Consider the following 21,664-nt stretch of genomic DNA (forward strand, 5'->3'; position numbering starts at 1 on the left):
TTTCCCCCTGGTGCTGCTTCATTAAAAAGCACAGGAATACTAGATCTGGATTACTGGTTGAAACTTATGAATAAACACACATCCACAGCCAATCATTCATGTCAATTGATGGGCTAAACTCTCGGATGCAGGTGAGAAGGAGCATGTGGCGTTTAGTGTCTGCAAATGCTGCCACCTTCGTCTCCAGGGAAGCTTCAGGCTTCCCATTAATCTTGCCTTAATGAGATGTTGTACAGAAGCAAATGGAAAATTGCCACTGTTTCGTACTTTGCTTAGTTGCCACCTCTTTTTGTTTGTGTATTTGTTTCTCAGTTGCCTGGGTTTTCAGGGAGGGGTAGTTTAGCTGACTCATAACACAATCAAGGAACAATTCAGCTGATGAACAGTTAATGGAATATCAACATTGACTTAAGGAACTTCCCCACACCAGCCCTATTAAGCCCACTATAAAGTAGCAACTTTCAAATCACCTCCTCTTCCTATTATTGGCTGAAGTAGTTCACTGATGTAAAATGATCCCCAAATCACCTGCTCAAGTAATTTTGCAATGTTTTTTTCTAAACTGACTCCCTGAATAGGAGCCTAATTTTAAAGCAAGATCTATTTGATAGTTTAGCTTGGGGAAGAGTTATCTATCAGGGGTCCCCAAAACTGGACCGGGGAAGTGGCAGCCAAGTGTACATATGCAGCTCCACTTATGTGCGCACTGCACAGGTCCATTTATGCAAGCAGTGTGCATATGTGCTCACCACTTGTGTAAATGGAGCTGCACACTCCACTCGTGCAGAACTATCCTCCCTCCCCTCTGGCCGCAAAGCTGAAAAGATGGGGACTGTGCTGATCTAGATCATTCCAATTTCTGAAATGAGGTGTCTGTGTCCATGCCCACTAGATTATCTCAAACCAGTGAATTTTTCAGCTGTGGCCCACATAAATCATCCAAGTGGCCCAGAGCCTTCCCACCAGTTAGCTTTCTAAAACCCTGCTCAGTCACTCAGCGTCCAGTACTTGAGGGGTTGCAACAAAGAAGAAGGGGTCAATTTTTTTTACAAAACACCAGAGGGCAGGACAAGAAACAATGGTTGGAAACTAATCAAAGAGAGAAGCAACCTGGAATTAAGGAAAAACTTCCTAACAATGAGGACAATTAACCAGTGAAACACATTGCCTTCAGAAATTGTGGGCACTCCATCACTTGAGGTTTTTAAGAAGAGTCTAGACAGTCACTTATCTAAAATGATATAGATTCTCCTGCTTGAGCAGGGGGCTGGACTAGAAGACCTCCAAGATCCCTTCCAACTCATTCTATTCTATTCCATTCCATTCCTGTCTCTGCTCACCCTCCCCATTCATCCCTTTGCCATTCAATTCCTTTGACATCTTACAGCTTCTCCAGCATGATGTCGCACAACTTCCATTTCTAACCAGAGTTCACTCTCAGTGGAGTTTGCAGACTGCAGCCCTCAATCATGTATCATGCCTCTCAGTGCCTGGAGCTCATGAGTCAGTCGTGCTAACAGGAAGGCGATGTAGGAGGTTGCTACTCTGCCCCCACTGCCTGCTTTCCGCAAAGGTCACAGAAGCAGTTTGTGCTTTACAGAATTATTTCTTTATGTTCACTGAGTTCGCTTTTGAGTTGCTTATCATGCTACATTGTCTTTACTGATTCACGAAAAATGAATCAGTGGTTAAAAACAGGCTCGCTTAAGTGTACCTTGTCAAGTTGAGTCGTAAGACTCATCCTGGTGAATGGGTCTTGAGTTCAAGACTATGAATCCGTGTATAACTATGTGATGTGGAAATAAGGTCTTTAATTGACAACCCACAAAGAAAGGTGTGAATGGGAAACATCATCAACAACTAAAAAATTCATTGGGATGGAGAAACATTCAACTCCAGTTCTGTGCCTTTTATGTTATGAAAGTGTGCAAATGATGCTGCTGTTGCTACTGAATGTCACAAAGTACATAAAACAATTAAAATGCATATCGAGAAGTCCAGCTTTAAATGTTAAGTCCATGAGCATAAGGAATTATGATTCTGGATAGCAATAGCACTTCACAGTGCTTTACAGCTCTCTCTAAGTGGTTTACAGAGTCAGCCCATTGCCCCCAACAATCTGGGTCCTCATTTTACCCACCTTGGAAGGATGGAAGGCTGAGTCAACCTTCAGCCTGGTGAGATTTGATCTGCCAAACTGCTGGCAGCTGGCAAGCAGTAGAAGTGGTATGCATTACCACACTCTAACCAATGCACTACCGCAGCTCTTAGTCCTCGACTTCATTTAGCAACCATTTGAAATTACTTCAGCACTGGAAAAAAGTGACTTAGAGCTGATCCTGATATACTTAAGACCATCATAGCATCCCTATTGTCACATCATCAAAATCCGAGGACTTGGCAACTATCGTGTATTTCTGCCAGTTGCAACATCCTGGGGTTCCTGTGATCGCCATTTGCAACCTTCCCAGTTGGTTTCCAACAAGTAAAACCAATGGGGAAAGTTAGATTCGCTTCATGACTGTGTGTCTCAGTCAACTCAGTCAGTTTTGACGTGGTTGTTTAACCACCACGGCAAAAAAAGGTCCTAAACAGGCACAAATCACTTATCAAGCACATTGCTTAGTGACAGAAACTGTGATTGTTAGTTGAGGACTACCTATATATGAAACCCAAGCAAGTTTTTTTCCCCCTGAACTAAGGATGAGTTCATAATTAAATAATAAAGAGAAGCAGGATATTAGGGAACATTACTCCACCCTCCTTATGTACCCTATTCAACGTGTTCAGAGCTTGCTGGGCAGCAGCAAGGGCTGGTTCAGCTTGTGCCAAATCTTTCTCACAGTCCTTCTGTTTCTGCTGGACCTCCTCGGTAATCAAGGCCACCTTCTGCTCCTCCTCATCAGCAATGGCCTTCTCCTTACTGACTTTCTCTGTCTCTGTGCCCACCACCTGGATCAGCTGGTCGGCATCTTCGTTCTTTTGCTTCAGGTCCACCTCCTGAGCTGCCAGTTTGGCCTTCAAATCATCTACCTGGAGCAAAGACGAAGGAAAGCCAGTCAAGAATCATTACACACCAAACACACACACACACACACATTCACACACACAGAAAGGATGCAAGGTTCAAATGAAAAAAAAAGATTTTTTTTCTCTAAAACCAACAGAAGTGAATAAAATAATGCATTATAACACCATAAAGGTCACTTATAAAATACTAAGATCTTAGCATTTTAACAAATAAACAGGGTTAGAAGAATATTTTGTGATTTTTAAAAAATGATAATGCTTTTAAATTCTAAATTGTCGGGTGTGTGTGTGTGCACGCGCATACATATCAACCTTGTTAAAGTCAGTGACTGTTAAAATACCAGTGGGCTAAAACCATAAACAACCTTAAAAAAAAAATGAATGATCTATTATTGAGGTCCTAACACTTAAAGGGATAGTTTCATAATGGAGGTCAAAAATAATTTGCAACTCCCCTAGAGATTGCATGGTTCCTGCCCAACAGTAAGAAGCAAATGAAGTCGTCTTCCCAACTAGTGAGAGTGCTATTAGAAAGTGCAGTTATAAGGACAGGATGCAAGTTGCTATAGAAATGCATAAGCTCAAAAGTTTCAGGTTCCTCCAGGATGGCTTCGCTCTGCAAAAGGTTCATTAATAACACTTTCCCTCCAAGATTGCAAAGGGCAAGGCATTAAAATAAGCTACGAAAAAAAAGCTTGTCAACCTCCTGGACAGGTAATATTGCATAGATAATTTGTGGTGTGAATGGTTTCCTATTTATATGTTGCCAGAATCAGTGACCCAATTTGCCCTGCTCTACTTGGAAGGCTACATCAAATGCCTGTTGCCGAGTTGCATCTCTAGCTCTTGGAAACCTCTCAGCCAAGAGAGCTGCACTTGAGAAGCCTCACTGGCATAAATTTTCCAGGAAGAGGAAAATTTATCAAGTAGGCTCGTAGCAGTCAGAGAGTCACTAGAAAAGTGAAAACTAAGCCAAAAATAAATCAGTGTATGCCAGCCTTGGATTCCAGGGAGATCATTCTGGTTTTTAAACTTGAGTGCTACTGTTGGAGACAGCAAAGAACTTGGAATAACGTTCTTAGGAATCTGGACTAGGTAATGTCTAAGGGCTTTAAGTTATTCTAATAGGATTTATTTATTTTTTACTTCTGATTTACTTATTTTACTTATTTCTCAAATGTATACGGCCACCCATTTTGTTCTGAGCAGCTTACAACAAAGCCTACTACTAAAACCTACTACAAATCAATTTAAAACATTGGTGCTCTCTGAGCTTTTGCTGTTGTCTTGCAGACCTTCCATTGCCCAAACTAGGTAACGTCATCAGCACCAATGGAGAAAGGAAGAGACCCACCAAAACAATGCCTCCCACTCCCAATCTCTGAAGTTGATCCAGAAGAATGCCATGTTCAAGAGCATCATGACTGAGGGATCCAGAAGGATCAGGACAGTGTGACACCCCCTGCATCCTGAGCCATACAAATGTGACTAATGCTATCTCTGTTCTGTAACCCACAGAAAAATGTAAAAAGGATGGACTGGATGGAGAGAGGGAAGATATATTACCAAGGCAACAAACAGATAAATGTGGCTTAAGCCCATATGAAGTTAAAGATTTATGATAATGTCTAAGATATACATCCCCCCCCCCCACATACACACACAATTCACATGAAGATAAAAGAGGGAGGAGGGGAGGAACATTCAGACTTGTAAGATTCTCTTACTTCATGGCGCCATGCCCATGATATACAGCTTTGCTGAACAGTTAATCTGTTCTCCAGTCCTGTTCTTCTGATACAAGGCATATTTACTCTTTGTTTGGAGGAATGGGATAAGCACTTCAATCAGCAAAACTCTGTGGCAGCATTTCGTGTATTTATAGATCTTTGGACAATGGAGGGGGGGGGAATGAAGGAACACTTTTTCTTCCCATATTTCAGATACAGCTCATAACTTTCAGACTGAGTAAAATAACATTGTGATGGTGAATGTGTATATGAATAGAGCGTTTATCAGTTTTTAAATATTCTGATGAGGCATTGAGTTTTTGATTTGTAAGGCTCTACCAAATCCATAGATCAGGTACATGAAAAGAGAATCTAAAGTTGCCATCACCTCTTTCTCTCCTTGTAAGAAGAGACACAATATAGAAAGAATATAGAAAGAAAATCATATTTTTAAAATTTCCACAAAGCTGCAGAGCATACAGTAGGTTTAACAACAAAAGGAGGAAGGCCAGCCATTTAAAAATGCACGATTTTTCTATTCTGTTAAGAATGGATGTAAGAAAAGGCAACAGAGTAAAAGTATTGGCCTTATGGACAGAAATTCTAGGGAAAACTTTTCCAGAACAAAGCAAACTCTGACAATATTTATGCTCAAATAATATAGTACATGTCACTGTATGTGAAAATACTTGTCCAATATTTTTTTTGTTTTTGTTTTAAAGAGATTATCCCAGTGGGGAGCAATTTGTGAGCATAGAATCAGCAGGAACAGTGACACTTCTGCTTCCTGGCCTAATATTTTCAATTCACTGAATAAGGCTGGGGTTTTTTTTACCCCCTGAGTAAGTTTCAAATGTATATTTGTGTCTGCAAGTGTGCACTAAAGGCAGACAAAGACATTCAAGACGCCAGGATTGAGAAATGATGGGAGTGAACATGGAATTGCCCTTCCTCTACATCACCCCTCTGCTCCCAAGTATTACCCTCAAAATTGCATCTCTCATTTGGAAACAAATGAGAAATATTATCAAAAGAAACGTATATCCATCGGCTGATTTAACACACTTTACTAAACCATAATGTACCTTGGTCGGGACTTAATTAAGGCAAAAGCTGTCACTGTTATGTATAAACCAAGGTTTATGGGGAGTGAATTATGACTCCAACTAACAAACCTAAGAGTTTGGAATAAATTCTCCTATCAACTATATAAAAAGTCTTCAAATTGGAGCTCTAACTTACAAAAAAAGGACTATTGAGAATCATTCCTAGGGCCGATTCTGCTTTGAGGAAGATTTGGGCAAGTGTTCCTTTGGAGCAGTTTCTACACATGCCAGAAGAAGCTTCAGTTGAAGCAAAGCAGCTTACTCCATCTGATCAGCCCAATGGTTCTCCGACACAGAGCAATTCACTGCACTGAAATAGCAACACACACGGTGAAGCATGCCATCAAGGGAGACTGACTATTAGCTGCTCAGGTTTAGGAAATGTTAAGGAAAGTAGTCAGTAAGTAAAAGGCAGACACTTGGCTTCGCGCATGTTATGGTTTTGTGTTAATCTGGTTAACAGCTCAACTTTGTCATCGCTGTTCACAAGTTGATTTTTTTCCTGGGTTTAACAACATCTGCACACACAAAGAGGCTAACTAGTAACCAAGGCAACGCAAGCCTTTTTTAAAAAAAGGATAGAAATAACATACAAATCCAAAGATATTCCTCCTGGAAGCTCCCTCTCTTTAGGCAGAGCTGGGAGAACTGAAGCAAATCATCTCACTTGACTCAGTAGAGATGATCCGTAATAATCACCAAATTGTAACTAATTAATGTGTACAGTTTGCTTTGTTAGAGAAAGGGGAATATCTGCTTGCTTTAAGAAACCTTAGATGGAAAAGCAAAGGAAAAGCATGAAGCGTTTAAGCAAGCCTTGTGATTCGGTGTGTATAGAAAGAAAACTCATACTCTAAATTAAGAGCTTGAAGGAGAATGCCAGCATGCCTTTTAAATTCCAATTGTCTGTGCCAAACGCCAGGACATAATATACTACATCAGAAAGTTTGACAGTTAATTGGTAAAGCAGGAGAGTGTAGAGCCTACAGTGCAATTATTTTTTTTAAAGAAAAGCAGCACCAACAAGTTGCCACACATACAGAAAGACTAGTACAAGGCAACCTCTCTTTCACAGCAGGAAGCATGCTTAAAAATAAAGTGATTGCCCAAAGAGTTATCTTGCCCAGCATGTCTCATGTTCACAGGAGGAATAAAACCTCAAACATTTCTGGAAATAAGGAAATAGTTGCAATAGGGGAGAAGGAAAAGAAGCAAAGGTTAAAAAAGAACCTCAAAAACCTAGGATTATTCTGATTGGCCAAAAGTTTTTCAAAGTTTTATATATATAAAAGCTAGAACAGTTAAGCAGCAAATTGAATAGTGATTTAAAGTTGTGAATCAAAAGCTGGCTGCTTCCAAAGTAAAGCAGTATCTCATTCAAAGGAGATCGTTCTCCACAATGTTCAGCAAGAAAGCAGAAAAGAATCAGACCAGGGAAGCTTAGTGGGGCTTTCAGTCAAACTACAACTTATGAACTGCTCTGAAAGTGCTTTAAAATATGCCCTATTGGGGGTGGGGGGTGAGCTTCACTTCTTCCTTCTTAATACAGTGCCAGTATTCGTCTTCAAATTTAAACTAGGTTAATTCTTATTAGAGAGATGTGGTTGCTCAGTGGCTAAGACGATGAGCTTGTCAATCAGAAAGGTCAGCAGTTCAGTGGTTTGAATCCCTTGCACCATGTAGCAGAGTGAGCTCCCGTTACTTGCCCCAGCTTCTGCCAACGTAGCAATTCGAAAGCATGTAAAATGCAAGAAGAAAAATAGAGACCACCTTTGGTGGGAAGATAACAGCGTTCCATGTGCCCTAGGTGTTTAGTCATGCCAGCCCTATGACCATGGAGACATCTTCAGACACTGCTGGCTCTTCAGCTTTTAAACGGAAAGGAGCACTGCCCCCTAGAGTTGGGAATGACACATATGTGTAAGGGAAACCTTTACCTTTTAAAGATCATATGGGTTTTAGTTTGAAAATTATTATTCTGAAGATCCACTTTGAAAAAAGAGTGAAAGGTGTTAGAGTTGGCAGCTCAATTCACACTTCTTATGGATTTTTCTTGGTCTTGTGTCTTTACAACAGGCCCTTGATCAGATATTTCCATATACCAGGTCAAGAAGCAACTACCCATAACATAAAATTGACTGGGGGAGGGGGAGTTTCTGGCTGTTCATGTTGGGAGGCCTAAATCAAATGGAACTGACTTAAAATCTCATGACCTACTGAACATAGGGAGAAGTAACCTTTAGATAGAAACTGAAGGACTTACTCTGGGAAGATACACACTTTCTGCTTGGCCTTTTTCCAATTTAAGTCACTCGCTGCTTCCTGAATGCAGGAGCGGACAATCTTCCCACTCTCAGCCTACTGAATTGCATCCAGAGCATATGATGTCCAGCTTTGAATCAGAACTATATTTTCTGACCTGAGCAGGCTTGAGACTTTCAGAGTGGATGGCCTCTGCTGATTAGTTCTATTCTGGTGGCAGCCCCAGGTCCAACTGGTGCCCTGCCAAATGTTTGTTTGTTTTCATTCTTGCAATTGAGGCAATGGTGGCCTTTTAGGTCCCTTTTTGACCCTAGAAACTCATGATCCATTCCACCCTTCCAACTCCCAATAGACACCCCATTGATTTCTTCTCAGTTGGATGAAGCTTGCTCCTCTTGCTTTTTCACCCCCTGCCACAATACTGCAAAACTTCCTTTACTTTTAAAAGCATTTTTAAGCTGAAATATTGCTAGTCTATTCTTATACAATACAATATTTTCTTCTCTACAAATCAGTCCTTTCTTCTACAAGACATACAAAGGAATGTAGAATCAGTCCTTCCTTCTACAAGACATACAAAGGAATGTAGAATCAGTCCTTCCTTCTACAAGACATACAAAGGAATGTAGGAACAAAAGATCAACCTGTTCCTCACTGATTATTGGGGCACTGAAGCTGCAACATATCATAAGAAAAAAAGCAAGGGCCTGCATTGGTGTCAAAGGCAATTGTGTGTGTGTGTGTGTGTGCGCGCGCGCGCATTGTTAAGCAAATCATTGAAGGTCAAGGAATGTAAATACAAATCAAGCAAAACAAAATGCTGAAGCCAAGTAAGATGGGTCAACCAAGCCAGTATCTTTCTTTTTCCAGGAACAAAGCAACACATTTCCAGTTCCTGTTGAGCAGAATAAGGAAACATCAGAACTGAAAATGGCAGGGAATGAAATAGCTTTCAAAATGTATTGTCCCTCCAATCGAAAAGGTTACCTGCTTATTAACATCTCACTACAACTCATGTGACAAAATCATGAAATCCAACAAAAGCTCATACACCTGAATGCAAATATCTCTCTGCTACCATTGCACAGATCATCCTTTACTTCCTTTTAGAATATTTGCATACGTCTCCAGCCTTTCAGCTAAAACAGGAGCCTTCTCACCTGTGCTGATGTGCTGCTGAGCTTCTGTAGGCCATTTTCTAGTCGCTCCATCTTTGCTGTTAGTTCTTTTCTCTTCTTAAGCAGCAAATTCTGATACAGTTTTATTTGCTCCAAGAATGACTTGGGGGTGGTATAATTATAACGACGTTCGTTAGTCAGGTAAGAATAAGACATCTCATTAACACTGGTATGAACATAAGCCATGAACTTGCTGATAGATTCTTTCACAGGAGGCTTGTTCACGATGATGATAATGAAGATGACAATGACAACAAGAACAATGTTAAAAGAGGAACCATTTCAAAGATAACAACAAAGCAGTTTGACTAAGTTTCATGGATATATCTTACATAAAGCACTGATTACCAAACTGAACTACATAGTATTCTAGAAAACACATGAAACTCCTTTTCAAGAATTTCCTGATTTTGATATGATATGTGAAACTTGAGTAGATTGCACCAAATTATTCGTAACTTCAAAATATCAATTTTATGCATGCAGTGTTTGTCCAATTGGTACCCCACTTTTCTCTTAGGAAATACAAGTTACATTGCCCTTCCTCTTTTTATTTATTTTTTCCCAAAACAACAATCTGGGAGCTTCCATAGTGGAGGTTGGGCTCGAACTTCAGTCTCCACTGTCCTAGTCTTACACCTGAATCACTATATCACACTGCTGGAAAACATCTGCACATAAGTACATACTACTTATGTAAAGATGTGGTGAGGTAGATTTTCCTCCTTGCCTGCAGCCATAAGATGCCAGAAGACCAGATCTGCCTTACAAAGTAAACGGCTGTTCAGCCTTGCAATTGAGAGAAAGCATTTGTCGTGCTCCTAATATTCACTTGGAAGAGCTGAGGTGGCGCAGTGGTTAAATGCAGCACTGCAGGCTACTTCAGCTGACTGAAGTTCTGCAGTTCGGCTGTTCAAATCTCACTGGCTCAGGGTTGACTCAGCCTTCCATCCTTCCGAGGTGGGTAAAATGAGGACCCGGATTGTTGTTGGGGGCAATATGCTGACTCTGTAAACCGTTTAGAGAGGGCTGAAAGCCCTATGAAGCGGTATATAAGTCTAACTGCTATTGCTATTGCTATTGCTATTCACTTACCTCAATTCCTTCTGTCCCTTGCAAGAAGCGCAGGCTGACTGACTCCAGAGCTTCCTGAGGCCACTCGTGGAACCAGTCAATCGCTGTACAGTTCACAATGGCTGGGAACTTCCGGCTACGAACTCTCAGTTTGTTCCCCACTGGAGAAAAGCAAAGTGCCACCTGAGGAAAGTAGAACAAGCAGTGAGGAAAATAACACGGACAGAATTACGAAGGAAGAAGGTCTTTGCTTTGCTTTGTGACTTTCAAAACTTTCGAGCTATGCTAAGGTTTTTCAAAGATGTATGGGCTCAAAACTATTGAAACGAAAGCATTTGCTTGTGAGCAGTCTTGAGGGTGAGAATGTTTCCTGATCAATTATTAGTGAAGTTGGGTTTTACAATTGTAATAGAAAAGTGATTTATTTGAAGGATGCACAAAATAGAGATAGGCAAAGCTCAGGACCTAACTAACTAACATCCCACCGGGACAAAAGTCAAAGAACAAGAGCTCCATGCTTGCATATTTGGGGACGAAGTCAGAGACAAGCAATACTGAGATTAGTTTCTTATAGGCAAAGAATGATACACAAAGTGAGAACACAAAGAAATCCCTCACTATCTACATGGTTCTTGCAGATTGTCTTCCTAGTCAGGGTCCCGCAGCAGTTTAAATGCAGTATGGCCAGCTAACTTTGCCAGCTCAAGGTTGATTAAGCTTTCATCTTTCCAAGGTCAGTAAAATCAGGACCCAAATTGTAAATTCTCTAAAGAATGTTGTAAAGCACCGTGAAGCAGTATCTAAGTCCAGGGGTGGGCTTCCAAAATTTTAGCAAAGGGTCCTCTGCCCAGTTGCTGGGTGGGCATGGCCATGGTGGGTGTGTCCTAGTTGGCCTCCTGCACCATTGTGAGGGGGGTTGTTTTTGCCCTCACTGGGCTCTGGAAGCTTTCCTCAAGCCTCCAGGAGGATGAAAACAGCCTCCTCGGGCTCCAGAGGCCCTCTGGAAGCCAGAAATGGGCCCATTTCCAGCCTTCCAGCACTTTCGCTAGGCCCGTTTTTCACCTTCCGTGAGCCTCCACACGTGCCCTGTGCTTACCTGCATCCAAAACAGGCCACATGGGGATTCCGGGGAGGGAAGGGGTGGGCAGAGCCAGCCAGGAGTGGGATTTGGGGGTTCTCTGAACTGTGCAGAATCTTAGCTAGAGGTTCTCCCAAACCCCTGTAAATTCCCAACAGCCGTCTAAATGCTATTGCTATAGTCAGAAACTTGTGCAGAACAGTAGGTGCCACTGAAGTCACCTTTCCAGTAAAAAGAGCAGTAAACAATAAAGCACAGCACCTCAGCCTAGTCTCTATTATTTTTCTTGCATAAAATGTATTATTATTATGTTATCCAAGATACAGATATGTCTCCCCCCTCCCCAATACAGTATTGAGTGAAGCAGCAACACTTCATTGATTGGAGTTAAATTTTATAAAGATCATCTTCAGAAACATCACACAATAAAAAACAGCAGGTCCTACCTTGAGCTGTCGTCTAACCCGATCAATGAAGAATTTCCAACAGGCCTCCCTTGTGTCCATCAGGCCATGAGTTTTTACTTCATTCCTCATATTACTTATGATATTTTCTACTTCTTCATCAGGAAAAAGATCGGGAATTTCTCCTAGAAACATAAGATAACATTTGATTCGTCACAAAATCCCATACCTGCAGCATTGCTGAGGACGAAGGAAAAGACTATTGAGAGAAGTCAACAAATTAATTTTTCTTATATTTGCAAGGGCTCTGTAATAAGTGCACCTGACAAGTGAAGAAATATAAGGGCAGAGAAGACAAAGTAATTAAGCAATGAAAAAAATGATACATCTCTATCACACAATGGAGAACTTGCTGAAAACTATCATTGTTGACCTCTAGTCACAGTAATTTGCCTTATAACTAAGGCAGAAACAGAACAAAACAATATTGTTCAGCAATAGCTATCACTATATTTATGTGGTTGAGGTGAATCTTCTGGCCTAGAAGTTGTACTGTGACTGCTTTGTTAATAACATATCACAAATTTCACTTTCCTGTGTCCCCTTTCTGTATTTGTGACTGGGACAACATCCTGCAATGATAGCTTGGTCTCTTTTTGGCCTGCCAACTCCAATGAAGTGAATAGGTGCTATCTAGCTGGTTCTCTGCCTTCTATGACTGCTGTACCTGGCTCCTTCAGGAGGCATGCATGAGAATGTGTCTTGTTGGATCTGGGAGACAGACTTTTTCACAAGATCCTCCCTAACAATTATGGCAACTATCATCTGGTATTCAACTTTCCCTTTCTTGAGATGGTGGTATAGATGGAGGTATAGATGATAGTAGCTTGGTAGCTACAAAGGCCCCCAGAAGAAATGGATTGACTGAACTCCTTTCTGTCAATATTAAGGCTTAATGTGAAGCAAAAACATTATTGATCACTCAAATTGCTTTTCTCCACATTTAGATGGGGGCAGTGCGTGCTTCCACATCTCCTGAATCTCTCATTGGCATTTGATATCATCAGTCATGAATGCTTACAAGACTGGAGACTGAGAAAAGATTCCAATGGCTTTATTCCTTTCTGAGTGAGTAGTGGAGAAGAAAATTCAGTCTGTAGAGTCTGTATTACAGAACAGCTATGTTCCTATGTAGAGTCTATATTATAGAACAGCATCTCTTCAGGTATCAGATTTGGTCCTAATTGTATGGTCTTCAAGAAAACATTAAACACTGAATTATTCCTGATGGTCTTCGGAGGTTGAATGTTGTCTTATTTTTTAATATGCTACTGTTATAGATGTAGTGGTATAGGTATTGTGTTTTATTTGAGTTTTTATTGATTGATATTTGTTAACTTACTGTCATGGATGGCTTAATGTTGATGCCTATTGTTTTATATCCCATGATGGATGTTTTGTTGTTTAGATACAGAAATTTTCAATTTTGTTACATGTTACATAACTCTAAATAGGGTTAGTGGCCTATAAATATACAATTTAAAATTAAGAAGTAAAGAATTGTTTTACTTTAGTATTAGTTAAATCCCGCCTCACATTTTGGCACCATATTTGAAGAATTCAGACAAACTGGAAATGGTTTAAAGAAGCACAATGCTTAGAAATTACATTTTATGACGAGAAGAACTGAAGTAGCTGGGAACATTTAGCCTTTACAAGAGAACAGTGAACAAATATATGATACCACTTTTCAAATACATGAAAAGCCATCATGTGGAAGATCAGGAACTACCAGTATACTTCATTTGCTAGAGGATAATGGATTTAAATTGCAGCAGGGCAGATTCCAGATTTTTGAAGAGCAGCTTGATATTAGAACAATACCAGAGAGGCAGATATTCAAGCAAGACTAGCCACTCACTTGTCTATAATGCTTCGATTTGGATTCTGCACTGACCAGGAAGTTGGAACTTATACTCTAAATAAACTGCCGTCACTGCCCCAAATTTAGCATTCTAACTAGTAATGCCTATGCATATAAACAGAGAAAGGGTGATGGAAATTGCTACATGATAAATAATGGTGCTGGAATAGAAGCTGGAATTATATGTAAATTCATTGTATACATCTACTAGCTTCATGGTATAGTCACACAAGATCCTACGCCCTATCCTCAATTATATTCTCAGCATAATACCCAGGGCACACAACATGCTAATCCAAAGGCCAGGTTCCCACAACATGCTGAACCACAACCCAACCAATCCGATTTCCGTCTAGTTATGTGAACTCAGACATTCTGGGACAAGTTTTTTCATTGCTCTAGTTTCCTTTTTCCTATAAATGAAATTGAAACTATTATGAATACATACCAGAAGCTAGCAAGTCATTTACCAGAACTAAGAATCTCTCATCAGCCAGCTGAGTATCAGTCAGAAGAAAGACAGTGCCCACGTTCTTCATTCCTGCTGTAATACATTGTGCTGCTAAGTCAGCCTGTAAGTACATGAATATTTCAGACTCCAATTTTTGGATAACAGCTGTAAGAGAAGACTCAAGTCATCTTGAGTACTATTAAATTCAAAATTCATTGGTTTCTCTTTTTAAAGTCCACATCTTTAAAATAACACTGCTAATCATGAGGTTCATTGCTATACACATAACAATTATATTTGAAGGAAATACATAAACATATTCTGTATACCAACATATACTATAACTCTCATTAAAGTATCTGTATAAAATCATTTTCATTAGGAGGCCAATCCCTACTACTATAATGGAAACTCTCTCCCCCACTTCCCTCCCTCCCTCCCTCCCTCCCTCCCTCCCTCCCTCTCTCTCTCTCTCTCTCTCTCTCTCTCTCTCTCTCTCGGAACTTTCAAAAGTTTCTTAAACACATTTGCATAACCTTGGTTTTTAATTAAAAGGGTGCTAAATTCAAATTCCCTTGCTATTTATTCTGCTATCATTCTGAGGTGCACTTAGAGCAGAATCAGGTATTCTGAATGAAACATTCAAGAAGGTTATCACCACCATGGTTCTAGATCACCTCACAAAACAAAGGAGAAAGAGATACTCTTGTCTGAAAATATCCTTGCTGGGAAAGTTCCAGCTGAGCATTATTGCTCAACAAGTTTAGTTTACGATTTACAGATTCTGACCCAGAATAACATTTGAATAAACCACCCCTACATATTCTCTGGGGTAACATAATTATATATATTCCTGGATGGGCGGAGGAGGTGGAGCAGAGAAATAATTACATTTTTTACTATGTTCTTTGGAAATTCAAGTCCCAGATATGAAACTAAGAATTATTAAAGTGGTGTTAAGCTGTAACATGCACAAGGTGCTTTTTTTGTAAATCTGCAGTTAATATAGTCAACATATTTAGTTCCTGTAACAATGTGTTTGTTATGCTGCCTGATGCACTAATAACTATAGAGATGACTTTGCAAAATGTTTTCCATAATGTATTTTAATTGTTCACTCTCTAGATTCTGTAACATTTTCCAATTCTTTTTGCTCAGTTCTGTTGTCCCTGGGTATTGCCACATCCACAAAAATTACTCTTTTCTTTTCTTTTGATTATTCTTATACCTGCTGTGTTGCATTCCAGGTGGCAAGTAGTTGTTATATGAATGTGACATAAAATGTTAATGTCATCATTTTCCACAACTGTTTCACTGTTGTGGCTATACCACATTCTGAAAACTCAGAAATTATCATTTTTCTACAAATACCAATGCATTATAGTAACTACTCTATCATGGCATTCACTATTGCAAGTGCAAGGAATTTTGTTTATGGTTATAGTTAAAGTTATGTTACAGTATTTATTAATTTGACATTTACATGAAGTCACAGAGACAGATCATCCATCAATTCATGATCATGCATCATCAGTGTGATAATAGTACTCAACTATCCATCTCATCCCTGGAATTGGCTGCGCTATATGGTTGACCTCATGTCCCAATACCTGGAAGCAATGAGAGTTTGGGGGTGTAGGAACAAGCTCAGACTCACTTTTAGCAAGACTGAATGGTTGTGTGTGTTTAAGCCTCCTAATACTGAGGACCTTCTATCTTTGGCCCTAATTGGGCATCTACTTTCCCATTGGGGTCTAGTGAACAATCTGGGGTTCAGGGCAGGATCCTTCTTGAAGGCAGCAGGTGAGAAGTATAGATAGGAGGGCTTTTGCACAGATTCACCTTGTATGCTATTGTATCTTTTCTGAACTAGAAGGCCCTTCTCACAGTAGTTCATGACTTAGTCACCTTATAGTTGGACTACTGCAATGCATTCTACATGGAGCTGCCCTTGAAATCTATTCAGAAGCTACCTTTTGTATAGAATGTAGTGGCACAATCAGTGATAGATCAATCACAACTTGCTCAGGTAATGCCCAAGCTCTGTGAATGCACTGGTTCCAGTTGGCTTCCAGGTATAAGTCAAAGAAATACTTGCCACATTTCAAAACCTATTAGCATAGAACCTGTAGTTAGGCTCTTCTTGGTTATAAGCCTCCTACCTTCAGATCAGGAATCCCATAGCCTTTCCTCAAGGTGATTTGGAAAATCTCCAGAGAACTAATGAAAGCTGCCAATCTTGTCAGACTCTGCTTGCCACTTCCGCCAACACCCACTAGCAGAGCATTCCCTCTGGGAGATTCCAGGATACGGTTGATTCTGCAACTAAACAAAAAGATACAAAATCCTTTCACATCTAATGTTTCTTCTGAGGAATAATATCAATATATGGCACATGAACTAATCTATTAGATTCAAACCTTGCAAAATCTTAAGTCATTATGTGTCGATTAGCATAGAGGAGAACAGAGATAATCTGAAACAAGATATGCAAGAAATAGCAATGGCACTTAGACTTATGTATTGCTTCACAGTGTTTTCCAGCCCTCTCTGAGTGGTTTACAGAGTCAGCATATTTTCCCCAACAATCTGGTCTTCATTTTACCAATCTAGAAGAATGGAAGTCTGAGTCAACCTTGAGCTGCTCAGAATTGAACTCCTGGAGTGGGCCCTGCAGTACTGCATTCTAACCACTGCACCACCATGGCTCTTAAGTAATCTTCAACTTAGTCCTCAGAAAGAAGATGAGATAAAAAAGAAATTCAAAGTAACCCTGCCTTCATCCTGTTTGATATAAGAGAGAATGGAGGAAACCTCTGACAGGCTTTTAAGATTCTGTTTATTATATCCTACAACAATAACGTTCCTATAATCCTTGCCGGGTCTGACTTCTCACCTGGCCTCTTGAAGGGCTGACAATTAGAAACCTCATTATTAGTTCCAATTCAGTGGCCTTGTGAGTTTTGATTTCTTCTTTTTCCTCCCAAATTAATTCTTAATGCCCATTTTAGCCATATCAATTAACTTTTGTCATGTTGCTAACATATACCGACCTAATTATGTTCATTTGAGTCTCCTTAAAATATCATTTAAATTTACACCTCTGCTAGATCTTGTCAAAACAGTTTCAGTTAGCCAATGTTTCAGTTAGCCAATGCCCAAAATATACTGCCGATATAATTCTCGTCTCTGAAGCCTGCTTGTTTGTTTTCTTAGGAATAGGAGGATATTTCTTAATGGGTAAAGTCCTGACTTGGAAACCAAAGAAGCAGAATGAGGGAGTAGCTTCCTGAGAGATGGCAACCACCCATTAATTCTCATTTTGTCCTTGTGTCAGGAATTTGCAGCTGCTGTGAAGTCATCAGGTTCTGAGGTGTGTTTTTTTCCCCTTTATTTGGCCTGCTGGCCACCATGTGGCATTTGTATTCATCACAATTATTTCAACTTATTGCTTTGTCATCCTGGAGAGTGATGGGCACTTGCCATAACCCCACTTTTCAGAAAGAGACTCATCTGGTTAGCTTATCTGATTCAGATACAAAACCTAGTTAATGTACCAATGTCTACCCTGGTATTTTTTTTCCAGGCAAAGATATATATCCAATAGCAGAAAAATAGCCTGGGTTCAGTGAACAACCTTTGAATTCAACATGAATTAGGTAACCACCCTTTCCTGATTCTGACCAGAGCTTAAAATTAGCTATGAATAATCTACAAGTTTGCTTTCAGTGTTGTGGCAAAAACGTTCACTTAAATTAGGAATCAAAGGGGTTAGAGATAAATGCAAGTATTTTTTAGTGGCATGCACAACTGTAGTGCTTGCTAGACTCCTTGCTAAAGAATTGAAGAGAGAAAGGTTACAGGTTGTGTACTTTTGGTTTGTTACGTAGGAATGATAAAGAAAATATTTTCAATCACAATAAGACCTCTAAACTGGAATGCCTCTCATAATACATTGGGGATGGCCTTATTGCCAGCGCCTCTGCATTTCTCAATAATATCTTAATTCCATTCATCTCAGATACTATTATTAAGTTCTCTAAACAAGGGCACTTATTGTGCCCACATATTGACCCCTTTCACACCATGCCTTTCAGGTTGTTAGAAAGGACAACAATCTGAGTTTCATGATCCATCTCCACTCCAGGGTCACAGATCCAGCCTCCTGCTTTTACTTATGACTTTATTTCAGAAATGATTTTAATCTTTCTGAAGCCCTTGTTATTCATTGAATTAAATTGAATCAAATGAATTAAACTCCCCATCAGAATCACTGGCACATAACAGTCCATTCTGGCTGGCCACACATTGTTCTTTCTGTTACCCACACGTTTTCATATTTCTTGAGAAGATTGGGGTAGAGAGGGAGATATGAAAGGTTCCTGCTCTGGCCTCTGTTTTCCCATGTTGATTGGGAAGATTGAAGACTGTTTCTAATTAACCAAGTTGCAATATCTATGAGAATGGGAATCTGGTTACACAGTTTCCTCTACATGGAAATCTTGTTATTGTGGTAAAGATGTGAATGCAGTCAAACATCCTCTCACTTCAGTTATTCCCTTTGACAGGAAATGACAGAGAGAAATTTTCTATCTTGACTCCATCTCTTTTTTCCCTGATGCCTGAAAATAATTTGTCTCATAATGAGTACACACACACACACACACACACACATAATAATACACATGTAAAATACACACACACAAGAAAACTATCTCTTCCATCCCTGCCATTCTTGTGAGACATAATATTGCCAATATCTGACTACCTTCATACCAAGAAATTGTCCTCGAGCAATTCTGACAAAATCCAGAAGGATATTAAAGATGAGGACATGGAGAGCAATCTTTTGCTGATTGATAAAGATGGTTATCAACTTCTGAGCCAATGATTCAAGGATCAAGAATTCTATGTCTAACATTCAATTCATACCATATGGAGTTTGAAGGAGATTTTTCAAAAATGAACAGAAGCTTCCAGATCAACATAAACTAACATTAGAAACAAAACTCACATACAAACAATAAAACCAAATATTATAGATATGCTAATGCTATCAATGAGATAGAAATTGAGTCAGGAAAATACAGAAATGTGGGTTGTTGTTTTTAACAGATTCATTACACAAATGTGTTTTTAGAAGAGGAATAAGAAAGTATACAAGTATAATAAATACAAATACAGGATTTTTACACATTCTAAAATTATAAGGTGAGTTTGGTGGCTTGTTCCCTTCTGGAGAAGCAGAGATTGAAGAATCTCTTGTAGATTTCTTGTGAGGATTAGACTCAATTTTTGACAGGTAAAGTCACTCAGATCCTTTTTGGGTTGGACTTCATCTGGGATGTAGTTTTGTTCTCTTATCCTGACTAAATTTATCCCAATTATTTCTGAGGAAGTGGATGAGATTCTTCAAATGCTAAATTCTATTACTTATGTATTTAATCCATGTCTCTTCTGGCTAGTTAAGAGTGACACATAAATGAGTTCAAACGAAAGAAAATGACCCATTGCAAGAATGGGTAGTTCTGCCTTTCTTGAAGAAGATGATGGTCAGTCCTGTCCTCAAGAGAGGGACCCTTTTTAGGGAAGGTTGCTGAGAAGAAGACAACCAACTGTTTCCAGGGGTACTGGAGAAAACAGATTATCTGAACTCATTGCAGTTGGAGTTCAGCCCAAGATACAACAGTGAGACAGCATTGATCATACTTGTGAAGCACTTTTGGTATGCTTAAGGCAGAACTAGGTACCCATTCTCTCCCTTCTTGATCTCTGAGTAATTTTTGATACCATTGGTTATGATATCTTTCAGAGTCATCTGAAGAGGTTGGGAGTTGTTAGCATTGTTCTTCAGTACTTCTCCTCCTTCTTCTATGGTCACCATTCAGATGGTGTTAATGGGGGAGTGAGGTATAGCCGTAGGCTTCTGCTATATGTGGTGCCACAAGTTTCAACTCTCTCCCCAGCCCTAGTTAACATCTAAATGAAACTACTGGATTTGTTATCTATTGGCATGGGGTTAAGTTTGGTTGATATACTGATGACACTTAATTGTACCTCTCTGCCCTGGACCATCCAAGTGATATTGTCAATGTGTCTGGAGATTCTGTGGGCTCTGTATGGGAAGGAACCTGCTTCAATCCAAACCTGAGAAGACTGAGCAACTATGGATTTTAGGGCTCCCCATATCTGATGATTTTCCATCATTCATTCTCATTTGAGGCATACACTGTAGCAGGTGGCAGTTATAGCCCCCAAAGTCTTTAAAAAATATAGCTTGTGCAAAAGTTGAGCCGCTCCTACATTGGGAGGCACTACTTAAATTACTTATGCCACAGTCACTTCCTGACTGGACTACTGCAATGAGCTCTGCATGAGACTGCCCTTGAAAAGCATTTAGACACTTCAGCTGATCCAGGATGCAGTAGCATGTGTAGTATTTTGCAATAACAGTATATACACACAACTTCATTTCTATAGGAGCTGCATTATCTCCTAGCAGGCTTCTGAGTGCCATTCAAGGTGCTGGTTTTCATCTTTGCAGAACATAGTGCCAAGTTGTTTGAAAGATTGCTTTTCCTTGATAGTTTCTACCCATCCCAACAAATCTGGTAGAGTTGCCTACAGTTTCACCTGGTGAGCACTTTAAAAATGTGCTTTCTTTCTAATGGCATCTATCCTATGGAGAAGACTCCCCAAAAGATACAGAAAGCCCCAAGCTTAATGGTATTTAGAAAGCTATGAAGACTGGCATTGGCTCTCATGCTCTGATAGGGAGGGGGGGTCATTGAGATTTTTAATGACAAGATATCAGGTTGGGTTGGTTTGTTTTACAATGATTATGTTATTCACTTTTCCTTTGCTACCTGAAGGATGGATGGATGGATAGATAGATGGATAGATAGATAGATAGATAGATAGATAGATAGATAGATAGATAGATAGATAGATAGATAGATAGAGGCAGGCAGGCAGGCAGGCAGGCAGGCAGGCAGGCAGGCAGGCAGGCAGGCAGGCAGGCAGGCACAGATAGATACAAATAGAAGAAAAATAAATAGCTAGATCCCTGCCAAATGAGAGCATTTTCAATTTGGGCAGATAAAAAGTCCAAGTCCTCTTTTGCCCAGATTGAAAATTTAGCCCCATAAAGAGTTATGCAAATTGGTTCTTAGTCACATTGTCTGCTCTTCAAGGAAGAACAAGTGTATTATTAGAAAGAATAGAGCTGGTACCTCAGCACTAGGCAGAGTGTCTCTGAAAGAAATTTTTATTTTATAAGCTTAGCATGCAAATTAACTGTGGGGACCTGCTCCTGAACACTGAATACCAGGTCCTAATGCAACCTGGTTGACATTGAGCTACTGAAGATAAAATGCTTGCTAGTAACCAAATGGAATAAAAGCCCCGTAGCACATACAGCAGTGCAA

At 39.8% G+C, this 21,664-nt stretch overlaps 1 protein-coding gene across 1 annotated transcript in view; it reads right to left on the reverse strand.

Annotated features, from left to right (window-relative positions):
- DNAH9 (dynein axonemal heavy chain 9) overlaps positions 1-21,664 on the reverse strand; it is a 224,102-nt gene that overhangs the window by 91,253 nt on the left and 111,185 nt on the right. The window contains 6 exon segments of the mRNA XM_032239026.1: positions 2,773-3,033; positions 9,289-9,522; positions 10,402-10,563; positions 11,905-12,047; positions 14,235-14,358; positions 16,400-16,562. Of these exon segments, the coding sequence (XP_032094917.1) occupies positions 2,773-3,033; positions 9,289-9,522; positions 10,402-10,563; positions 11,905-12,047; positions 14,235-14,358; positions 16,400-16,562 (1,087 nt within the window).

This window comes from Thamnophis elegans, chromosome 2 (assembly GCF_009769535.1).
Source record: "Thamnophis elegans isolate rThaEle1 chromosome 2, rThaEle1.pri, whole genome shotgun sequence".
Classification (NCBI taxonomy): Eukaryota; Metazoa; Chordata; class Lepidosauria; order Squamata; family Colubridae; genus Thamnophis; species Thamnophis elegans.